The sequence below is a fragment of the Hyla sarda genome, chromosome 1, assembly GCF_029499605.1.
Source record: "Hyla sarda isolate aHylSar1 chromosome 1, aHylSar1.hap1, whole genome shotgun sequence".
NCBI classification, from domain to species: Eukaryota; Metazoa; Chordata; class Amphibia; order Anura; family Hylidae; genus Hyla; species Hyla sarda.
In genome coordinates, this window is record NC_079189.1 from 329,074,502 (window position 1) to 329,086,700 (window position 12,199).

General features: G+C 43.5%; 1 protein-coding gene across 1 annotated transcript in view; it reads left to right on the top strand.

The window, feature by feature from the left end:
- The window catches only part of LOC130361107 (atrial natriuretic peptide receptor 2-like), a 145,054-nt gene that overhangs the window by 69,348 nt on the left and 63,507 nt on the right, over nt 1-12,199 (top strand). Inside the window, exons 12-13 of the mRNA XM_056563713.1 lie at nt 2,253-2,374; nt 9,545-9,680. Coding sequence (XP_056419688.1) covers nt 2,253-2,374; nt 9,545-9,680 — 258 coding nt within the window. The remainder of the gene's footprint in view (nt 1-2,252; nt 2,375-9,544; nt 9,681-12,199) is intronic.

Sequence of the window (12,199 nt, forward strand, 5' to 3'; positions counted from 1 at the left end):
TGTATTATCCCTGCACTGTAACATCACTGTCTATTATCCCTGTACTGTGACATCACTGTACATTATCCCTTTACTGTGACATCACTGTGTATTATCTCTGTACTGTGACATCACTGTGTGTATTATCCCTGTACTGTGACTTCACTGTGTGTATTATCCCTGCACTGTAACATCACTGTGTATTATGCCTCTACTGTGACATCACTGTGTGTATTAACCCTGTACTGTGACATCACTGTGTGTATTATCCCTGCACTGTAACATCACTGTGTATTATCCCTGTACTGTGACATCACTGTGTGCATTGTTTCTGTGCTGTGACATCACTGTGTGCATTATCCCTGTACTGTGACATTACTGTGTGTATTATCCTGCACTATGACAGCACTGTGTGTATTATCCCTGTATTGTGACATCAATGTGTATTATCCCTGTACTGTGACATCACTTTGTGTATTATCCCTGTACTGTGACATCACTGTGTGTATTATCCCTGTACTGTGACATCACTGTGTGTACTATCCTGCACTATGAAAGCACTGTGTGTATTATCCCTGTACTGTGACATCAATGTGTATTATCCCTGTACTGTGACATCACTGTGTGTATTATCCCTGTACTGTGACATCACTGTGTGTATTATCCCTGTACTGTGACATCATTGTGTGTATTATCCCTGTACTGTGAAATCACTGTGTGTATTATCTCTGTACTGTGACATCACTGTGTGTATTATTCCTGTACTGTGACATCACTGTGTGTATTATCCCTGTAATGTGACATTATTGTGTGTATTATCCCTGTACTGTGACATCACTGTGTGTATTATCCCTGTACTGTGACATCACTGTGTGTATTATCCCTGTACTGTGACATCATTTGGTGTATTATCCCTGCACTGTGACATCACTGTCTATTATCCTTGCATGGGGGGGCGGCCTGGTTGAGCTCCAGCATATGGGGGCCTTAATGAATAAATAACAACTGATATTAGGGGGGTCCTCCTGAGCAATTAATATGAGTTGGGTCCCCCTGAGAAAGTGACATATGAACAATTGACCTATGAGGGAGGGGGGGGGCAGGCACATTCTTTGCACAGGGGCCCTCTGCTGTCTGTGTTTGCCCCTGTCCTTTACGTCATGTTTTTAATCTTTACATCAACATAAACTTCTGAAGTTCTCACCCAAAATTTGGCAGATTCAGTCCCAATAATCAGGCTTTTTTTTTGCAGTGTGTGAGTATCCAAATCCTGGACCCAGACCTCAAGTCTTGTGTCACTGAGGCAAGAAGCCTTGGTGATACATACCTCCCATCCCCCAGATTACCAGCTGCTTACTTACAGGGCTTTCTTATACCACTAATCTGATTTTTTTAGCCCTGATGTGACATTAGGATCTACAAAGCTGTTCTGACAATCAAAGGCGGCTGAAATTGTGCCAAGATATTGCAGTCTAATAGTCAACATGTGTCACTAGCCCTAGGTGTCATATCACCCTGCATTGCCAGCCTAAACAGCATATAATTGCACATACCATTGCTAAATGTTAACTGTATATTACATGTATATAATTAAAGGTAAGTCAAGTCACATTAATTTATGCAGACTTCCCAGGTTACAGCAGACTTGCATATACAAATTTGAAGCAGTATCTAATGAGATCAAGGAAAATGGCTACCCCCTGTGGCCCTACTTCAGGAAACCTGCTTATTTTAGCAATGCGGGAGGAGAAAATTGCAACTATGCATAAGATGAATAATGATGACTGGAAACAGCAAACATTTCTAATAACTAATTTCAACAGCCATGCCACCCCTATAACATAAAATAAATATAGATATATATAGTTCTAAATGTGTGATGTTTACCTCTACCTGGCAAATGCAAGATATAAGAAAGTTTTTCATAAGTTGAGAGGGTAAAGAAAATAATACATCAAAATATACTTGTCCAGGCACTTTGTGTTGACACATCATACCACTGTCTCTACAGAGAGTTTGCAATTGCTTACTTAGGGGTCCATTAATGACCTATGCTTCAAAGGGAGCCTTTCAGTAATGCTTTGCATAGCAAAAGGTGTGAACGTCTTTCTCGTAATAAATTGGTAACTTCTAGTACTCACGTGTACATTAAGCTACATTCATATGTGATTCTATTTTAGTAAGGTGTTTTGCAGTTATTTATATTCTCTATGTATGTGAAAAGTAACTTCTTATTTGGATTTTTTTTGTGTCTTGATGTCATATGACTTTAGGTTTTCTTTTGCTTCTGACATAGCACACGGCATGGCATATCTGCATCAGCATAAAATATACCATTCACGGCTTAAATCCTCAAATTGTGTGATAGATGATCGATGGGTTTGCAAAATTACAGGTAAAATTCTTGTACCTTTGCATTTTGACTAAACATCACTCAGTAGATTCGGAATATAAAGAAATGACAACATTTCTGTAAATAAGTTAGGTTCTGTTTATAATTCATTTTCCATCGAAGACTGCAATGCATGCCACTGTATAGGCATAGAACCTCAATAAAAAAATACATGAATAAATAACTAAAGAGCCCCATGTACTGTTTCCCATTGTTTCCTTTTTATAGTAAACTTTTACCCGTTTTTCCTTTATATGCATGAACATATTTATACATGTTGTAAAACTTTTCATTTATTAAACCTCTGTGTTAAAAGTGTAAACAATTTAATTAATTACTCGAATTGTTTAAAAAATCTAAACTACACACACTTTTCGGAAGATTTGCTGAAAATAGTGCACAGTGTGAAAAAAAAATGGAAAAAATGAATTTCCCCATAAATTTTTTACGTTAAAGGAGATATGCGGCGGAACAAACTTAATCAGCGCATAGAGGATAAGTGTCGGATTGCGTGGGGTCCGGCTGCTGGAGCAGACTCGTGGGCCAAACCAGGGCCCTGTACGGCACTTTCCCGTGATCAGAATCTTAACCCCTATCTTGTGGATAGGAGAAAAGTTTGTTCCCTCACATATTTCCTTTAATTTACACAAAACTCCTAGTACATGAGGCCCATGGTGTGTGGTATTTTTTTATTTTTTTTTTGCTGTATTTCTTTGCAATCTACTAATAAAGGTAAGTGGTATGGTGAAGATTCATCAAAACCTGTCCATAGGAAAAGTTGCTGAGTTGCCCATAGCAACCAATCAGATTGCTTCTTTCATTTTTCAGAGACCTTTTAAAAAATGAAAGAAGCTATTTGATTGGTTGCTATGGGCAACTCAGAAACTGGGAGCCTTCCTTAAGAATACATTGAATGTATTGAGTTAGGGTGCATTCACATCATGATTTTACCATCCTACTTCTTCTCACAATTTTTAACTTTGAAATCATACAAATCTGCATGCCAAGTCGTATCCATTGACTTCCATTCATTAAAGGGGTACTCCGCCCCTGGCATAAGATGTTAGATCGCCGTGGTCCCTCTGCTTGGGACCCCAGGGATCGCCACTGCGGCACCCCGCCATTCATACTGCACAGAGCGAGTTCGCTCTGTGCGTCATGACGGGCGATACAGGGGCCGGAGCAGCGTGACGCCATGGCTCCGCCCCTCATGACATCACGGCCCGTCCTCTTAATGCAAGTCTATGACAGGGGGCGTGATGACCGCCACGCCCCCTCCCATAGACTTGTTTTGACGGGGTGGGCCGTGACGTCACGAGGGGCGGAGCTGTGACTTAACGATGCTCCGGCCCCTGTATGGCCCGTCATTACGTGCAGAGCGATCTAGCTCTGCACAGTAATGATAGCGGGGTGCCACAGTGGCGATCCCCGGGGTCCCCAGCAGCGAGACCCCGGCGAACTGACATCTTATCCCCTATCCTTTGGATAGGGGATAAGATGTCTAGGGGCGGAGTACCCATTTAATGATAGACAGCAAATGCATCAGTTTTGATACATATCCGATTTTGCACGACTTAAAATCGTAGATAAAATCGTGGTTGGCCACTATTTTTGGTCCAGATTCAAAATTGGATCGAGATCGTGTCTGATTTTTTTTTATTATTGATGTCTATGTAAATCGCATGGAATCGTGTGCGATTCTAACAGATTAATTGCACACAATTTTTTTGTACGCATGTGCAGTAGACTTCAAAACACATACACTTCAAATATATAAAAGTTTATTGCCTTTGGCATACATATTAATTTTAAAAACAGGATCAGATTTTTATGGAAAATTGGATGGAATTTTCATCTGTACAATTTTTCGATACAATTTTAAATCAGATAGCAAATAAATGTTGACATATGATTGTATATGATTTTTTACAATCCAATTTCGTCCGATTTTACGGTCCGATAATCAGATGGTTATATCGTGAAGTGAACCTAGCCTTAGAGACTAAGATCTTTCCACACTAGTCTGTTAATTCTCATGAGTTTTTAAGCAAAACCATTCCAATATGAATGACAGATTTTATTTAATTCTAGCAAAAACATAAGTATTGTACTGTCTGTGCCATAAAAAATGAAGGGTAGAAAACTGATGTCTCAGCTACTTAAAGCGCTATTGGTCTTAGAACAAACATTTTTAACATAAATACTGCCTTAAAAAATAAGCACTTTTTTTGTGAGAACCTGGTGTCCTAGTTCGATCTGTCCTAACAACAGCAGTTGGATTTGCTGACTGGGTCGGGGTTATCTCCCTGCTCTGCTCACTTTAGTGCCTCACCGAACTCAGTAGTGGCAGACAAACCATGTAAAAGGAAAATACGGGCCAGGCATCTGCAGCGTTTACAGTGGTTTCCAGGCACATTGACCACCAACAAGTACTACATGAATAAATGTTTAAATGCACACTAATGTTTTTACTTTGGACTCAAAATGAATGGATTTCTTATGGGCTTGCACCTTACACTATGGACATGGTAGACTCCAGTGCAGGCCATGTGACAAGCGAGAGGGAGGAGTAGAGAGTGGAGTAATTACCATGCACCTAAAGGAATGCCCCCAGATAACTACAGAACACCGACAGACACCAGCAAAACTGCAGAGAGAGCACCCCTAAAAGAGAGGGTATTTCTCATATAAAATATGCATTTTAATGTGCAGAATCCTTTTTAGGGCTAAAAACTTATGTACATTATCTTGAACATTTTTGGAGTTTCTACAACTAATAACTGTAGGGCTTCAAAAATGTTTAACTTTTTGCCGTTTTCTGATGGCCACTAAGGCAAGTACCGTATGTAAATTATATATTATACAGAAAATACTTGTTATTCATTACCTCAGTAATGCCAAGACTGACAACACAAGTTCTAATGCTATATAGGAAGACTAAAAAAAACGGCGTTGCCCGGTTTTTCCTTCCTAATCCTTTTTGGGTAGAAAAATAAACAAAGGAGGAAGCTTTTGACTTCATATGCAGTCCTCATATATTGTTGCCATATCCCAACCCCACATCCCGACCTCCTATCCCGACCTCCTATCTCGACCTCCTGTCCCGACCTCCTATACCGTCCTCCTATCCTGTCCTGCTATCCCGTCCTCGAGCTCCTATCCCATTATCCTATCTCGACCTCCTTTCCTGACCTCCTATCCCGTCCTCCAATCTCGAGCTCCTATCCCGACCTCCTATCCCGTCCTATCTCGACCTGCTATCTCAACCTCCTATCCCGTCCTCCTATCCCGTCCTCCTATCCCGACCTCCTTTCCTGTCCTCATATCTCGACCTCCTATCTTGACCTCCTATCCCGTCCTCCTCTCTCGACCTCCTATCCTGACCTCCTATCCCGTCCTCCAATCTCGACCTCCTATCCCAACCTCCTATCCCGTCCTATCTCGATCTCCTATCTCAACCTCCTATCCCGTCCTCCTATCCCGTCCTACTATCCCGACCTCCTTTCCCGTCCTCATATCTCGACCTCCTATCTCGACCTCCTATCCCAATTTCCTATCCAGACCTCCTATCCCGTCCTCATATCCCGTCCTCCTATCTTGTCCTCCTATCCCGACCACCTATCCTGACATCCTATCCCGACCTCCTATCTCGACCTCCTATCTCAACCTCCTATCCCGTCCTCCTATCCCGATCTCCTTTCCCGTCCTCATATCTCGACCTCCTATCTCGACCTCCTATCTCAACCTCCTATCCCGTCCTCCTATCCCGATCTCCTTTCCCATCCTCCTATCGAGACCTCCTATCGAGACCTCCTATCCCGTCCTCCTATCCCGACCTCCTTTCCCGTCCTCATATCTCGACCTCCTATCCCGTCCTCATATCCCGTCCTCCTATCTTGTCCTCCTATCCCGACCTCCTATCCCGACCTCCTACCTGACCTCCTATCCCGACCTCATATCTCGTCCTCATATCCCGTCCTCATATCCCGTCCTCCTATCCCGACCTCCCATCCCGTCCTCATATCCTGACTCGTAATGTGTGTACCAGGTAATGAAATAGCTCCAGCCTAATGGAAATTATATGGGAACATACATTTCAAATTGATTTGCATGGGACTTTTAAAAAAAAAACCTGACCCTCACAAATGGGGATAGTTAAGGGTTAAATTAACTATCTTATATTTTAAGTGTACATATAAGTAACATGTGACCAAGTATCATCGAAATATCTCCAGCCGTTTGGAAGTTATGCAGTAACATATATTTCCCATTGACTTGCATGGGACTTTAAATATAAGCCCGCCCCTGGCAAATGGGGGTGAGTAAGGGTTAAATTACCTATCCTATGTTTGTTGTTGACATATAAGTAACATGTGTGCCAAGTTTCATGTTAATATCTTTAGCCGTATGAAAGTTTTTGTGGAACATACATACATACATACATATATCTATATATATCTATCTATCTATCTATCTATCTATATATATATATATATATATATATATATATATAAAACTCAACGTGTGTGTGTATGTATGTGTGTATGTTCCACAAAAACTTTCAAATGGCTAAAGATATTAACATGAAACTTGGCACACATGTTACTTATATGTCAACAACAAACATAGAATAGGTGATTTAACCCTTACTCACCCCCATTTGCCAGGGGCGGGGCTTATGTTTAAAGTCCCATGCCAGTTAATGGGAAATATATGTTACTGCATAACTTCCAAACGGCTGGAGATATTTCGATAATACTTGGTCACATGTTACTTATATGTCCACTTAAAATATAGGATAGTTAATTTAACCCTTAACTACCCCCATTTGTGAGGGTCGGGGTTTTTGTTTAAAGTCCCATGCAAATAAATGGGAAATGTATGTTCCCCCATAACTTCCGTACGGCTGGAGATATTTCAATACCTGGTACACATATTACAGGTCGGGATATGATGACAGTATGGGAGGTCGGGATAGGAGAATGGGATAGGAGAACGGGATAGGAGGACGGGATATGAGGACGGGATAGGAGGTCTGGATAGGAGGTCGAGATAGGAGGATGGGAAAGGATGACGGGATAGGAGGATAGGATAGGAGGACAGAATAGGAGGTCGGGATAGGAGGTTTGGATAGGAGGTTGAGATAGGAGATCGAGAAAAGAGGACGGGATTGGAGGTCGGCATAGGAGCTCGAGATTGGAGGACAGTATAGGAGGTGGGGATAGGAGGACGGGATAGGAGGACGGGATAGGAGGTTGAGATAGGAGGATGGGATAGGAGGACGGGATAGGAGGATGGGATAGGAGGACGGGATAGGAGGTACGGGTCAGGATATGAGGTCGGGATGGGAGGTCGGAATGGGAGGTCGGGATAGGAGGTCAGGTAGGAGGACGGGAAATGAGGACGGGATAAGAGGTCTGGATAGGAGGTCGAGATATGAGGACGGGAAAGGAGGATGGGAAAGGAGGAAGGGGTAGGAGGTCAGGATAGGAGGTGGAGATAGGAGGTGGAGATAGGAGGTGGAGATAGGAGGTTGAGATAGGAAGTGGAGAAAGGAGGACTGGATAGGAGGTCGGGATAGGAGGTTGAGATAGGAGGATGGGATAGGAGGACGGGATAGGAGGACGGGATAGGAGGATGGGGTAGGAGGACGGTATAGGAGGTCGAGACAGGAGGTCGAGATAGGAGGACGGGATAGGAGGTACGGGTCAGGATATGAGGACGGGATGGCAGGTTGGGATAGGAGGTCAGGTAGGAGGACGGGATATGAGGACGGGATAGGAGGTCTGGATAGGAGGTCGAGATATGAGGACGGGAAAGGAGGATGGGAAAGGAGGAAGGGGTAGGAGGTCGGGATAGGAGGTTGAGATAGGAGGTCGAGATAGGAGGTGGAGATAGGAAGTGGAGAAAGGAGGACTGGATAGGAGGTCGGGATAGGAGCTCGAGATTGGAGGACAGGATAGGAGGTGGGGATAGGAGGACTGGATAGGAGGACGGGATAGGAGGTTGAGATAGGAGGATGAGATAGGAGGACGGGATAGGAGGACGGGATAGGAGGTCGGGATAGGAGGTCGGGATAGGAGGTCGGGATAGGAGGTCGGGATAGGAGAACGGGATAGGAGGATGGGATAGGAGGACGGTATAGGAGGTCGAGATAGGAGGACGGGATAGGAGGTGGGAATGTGGGGTTGGGATATGACAACAATATATGAGGACGGGATATGAAGTCAAAAGCTTCCTCCTTTGTTTATTTTCCTCCCCAACAAGGATTAGGAAGGAAAACCGGGCAACACCGGGTACTCAGCTAGTACATACATACATACATACATACACAAACACACACACGTTGAGTTTTATATATGTAGATTAGGTTCACATCATGATTTGTGCCTCTGAGGCACGGTTACCTCAGGAAACTGTCACAATAACATGCCAACATATCTGCGTTCAGACAGGAAAAGGCCCCATTCATTTCAACTGCCCCAAAATAGTCAGCTAGTGACTACTTTTGGGTTATTTTCTGAATGTATACAAGTTTTATCTCAGATTGAGAAGCATGGCTTCCAGCACTTTTCAGTCCGAGACCCTGAAAGCCAATCTGTCTGTTTATTTAGTGTGCCCACACAACCAGTTACAGTGCCACTTTTATTATACAGGTCTGGGCTACACAGTGTCACTGTCACTCAACAAATCCCAGTTGCTCGTGACTTTCATTGAGGTTAATCTGGTAAAGTCATGTGCACCTTGTGGCTTGCAAACACAAATCCAACTGGTTTGAATTTCTTGCAACCATCATGTTGCAGTCACATTAGGTTAAAGGTTACAAAATGCAACCACACTTACAGTCATTAGACGTGATGTTGCAATGAGACATTGTCATCTTCACATTGCATATGACCAAAGTCACTGTGTAGTCCTAACCTTAACCTGCTCTGAAAACATAAAAGCAGCCCTGTGATCGGTTGCTTAAAAAAGCCAGTATTAATAAATGAGTCCTAGTGAGGCAGCTCAAGGACATTGTATTTTGTGTAGAAATGCCCCACAATGTTTTGTGCTTTGAAAGCTGTTCATTTGTTTGCTTAGATGACCATCCTATATGTTATATTTACAAAGGATTTCTTAAACACCCCCATCATTTGTTTCATATCCATCCATACATTTGTTTTCTTCCAGATTATGGTTTGGACGTCTTCCGCAAACCCGTTTCTGTGGAAGATTATGATCAGGATCATTCTGTTCAGATGTACAAATCCCCAGAGACTCAGACGATGTCCTGTCATGAGAAGTCTGCTGCTACTGACATGTGCAGGTATAGCATCTTATGAAATGCAAGTGCTTATTGGAATGTCTTCTTACTTACAATTTGACTTTATACATGTTTATACTGTACTTAGGAATGTTATATATAGCACTGTGTAAGTGTTTCCTCGTTCAGGGGCTGCAAGATGGCAGGCTGCAGTCCCCAGTGGCGCTATGAAGTTGGTATGTGGTGGTTACACACAGTGATGAAAGCCTTATTGGCTGCCAACCACATGTAGGAAGGCATAGTACTGGCAAAGGAATGCACATGGTGGCACTGGTGGCTGCACGCTGCGGGTAGAAGCCTTGTGAGGTGTTAAAAGTCAGGGATCTGGGCAACAAGCAGGGAGAGTGAGGAGAGAGTCTTGTAAGGTGCAAGGAGAAGGGCTGGCATGTGAGTTGTTAAAGCGTACATTATATATCACAGAAAAAGTAATGCTTGTATGTTACTCACTAGGTCATGCAGATTCTTTACATGTCTTTTTATGTGTCTTTCTTCTGTATTTGGCTCACAAATCCCTCTGTTCTGCTGCTCACTCATTCTGACATCCACTGCGCAGGAAGCCCTCACTCACTATGCATTCACTTCCTTCCTCAGTCTGCTGTGCAGTCCTGGGTCTCTTCATCCAATCACTGCAGGCTGCTCTGTAAACTCCTACTCTCTGTTTTCAGACAGGTGTCTAATAGACAGAAGTGAGCACAGAGAAGTGGTAGTCCTGACATCAGTTCCTGGACCTTGCCCCTATTTCTATAAAAAGGAGATTAAAAAAATATGAAGTTTATTAGAAAGCTTAATGTTTTGCCAAGATGTACAACATATAAAAGGTTTTTTGATTTTGACAGTGCCCATTTAAAAGTAGACCTTGGTCTGTACATTAAGATGCTGGTGCAGTGTCTCAGTACCCATGTACCAGCTACAATACATGTGAAGTTGTCCTGTGGCTGAGTAAACCTACTCATAACTGCTTCAATCTGTGTATGGTGTACCATGAGTTGACATGCATAAAGGTTTTGTGTATTATACTGCCATATTAACATACACTGAGGTCTCACAACTGTGTAAGGGTATTTTCAAGAGCTGTATTATACGAGTGATTCATTGGTTACATGACATGCTTAAGTTTCCAGAAGGGCTATGGGAAGAGTACCTAGTTAAACCCCAGAGGCATAACTTGTAGCTTTTGGGCCACAATACATAATCTGTAACATTGCCACATGTCTATCATGTGCCATTTATAATACTGGCGTTTTTTTATTGGACTCCCCTGTTCAGTCCCTCTTCTCAGAAGGCTGGACCTACAAAAAAAAAAAAAAGTTCAGCTGAGTCTGGTAAAGGCCAGAACAACATCTCTACCGTGTTTCGTCTAGGTACCGTTAGGTTCCTGCCTATTATATCCTGTATTATGTTCAAGTAAAAGCCTGCTTCAAGCAAGTCCCATCTCACCTGAGACAGATCTGGGTCACATGTGCAAATGATCATGCCAATGTACTGAGTTTGGAGGATTTCACCCAAAATGTAATCTCCTGTCCATGCTCCAAGAAGGGTATTGATCAGCCAGAGGAGAATAAAACTGAACAAGGACCCCTCTGTGTACCTGTTACGTTGAGCGCTCTGGGCCTCGGAGTGCTCACAGCGTGTGTCCCCAGGCAGCGCTCCGGCGTCTCGGCGCGTGCACCGGGACTCTTAGATCTAAAGGACCAGTGCACAGGTGATTGGTGCCTGCTCCAAAGTGGTTTATTAAGGGTTAAGCTTTGTGAGAGGGTGTGTTGTTTGGACTTAATTAGGCCTCACCTGTGCACTGCCTATAAGTACCGTCTCCTCCCACAGCCTCCTGCCGGATCTTTGTTGCCTTTGTGCCTGAGAGAAAGCATTCCTTTTTCCTGTGCTACCCTGCCTGTTGCCGTTCCCGTTGCTACTGACTTCCGCCTGTGAACCTGTGCCGCTTGCCCTGACCAATTGCTACGTCTGACTACGCCTTTGCCTCATCCTCTAGTGCCTTGCCTTATCTCAGCAGCCAGAGAGGTTGAGTCGCTACTGGGTGGAACGACCTGGGGGTTACTTGCCGCAGCAAGTCCATCACGCTTTGCGGCGGGCTCTGGTGAAAACCAGTAACACTCCTTAGACTCCGTTCCCCTGATACGGCCCACGTCATCACCTCTCTGGCACAGCGGATCCACCACCAGCCTCTGCTACCAGCTACCAGCCCGGATCCTGACAGTACCCTAATCTTTTCAGTTACGTATGGTTAGAGTGTTGTGTGTCTCAGCAAATCACAGAAGTTCTTCAGCGTACTTAATGCACATTGGGGCATCATAAAGTATAAGTTTCTGTACCACAATAGTCCAACCTGTGTATGCCCTTCATAGGAGAGAAGCTAATTGGACTGTTTGTGTAGTCTTTCTCCAACTGCTTCTACCAGTCACATTTGTAAAAAGCACACCAGAGAATTTATTTCAGGTTATCTGCCAGTAAAGCCACTCATAAAGGAACAGTGACCAACTCTTCACTCATCTGCTTTAAATCATGTA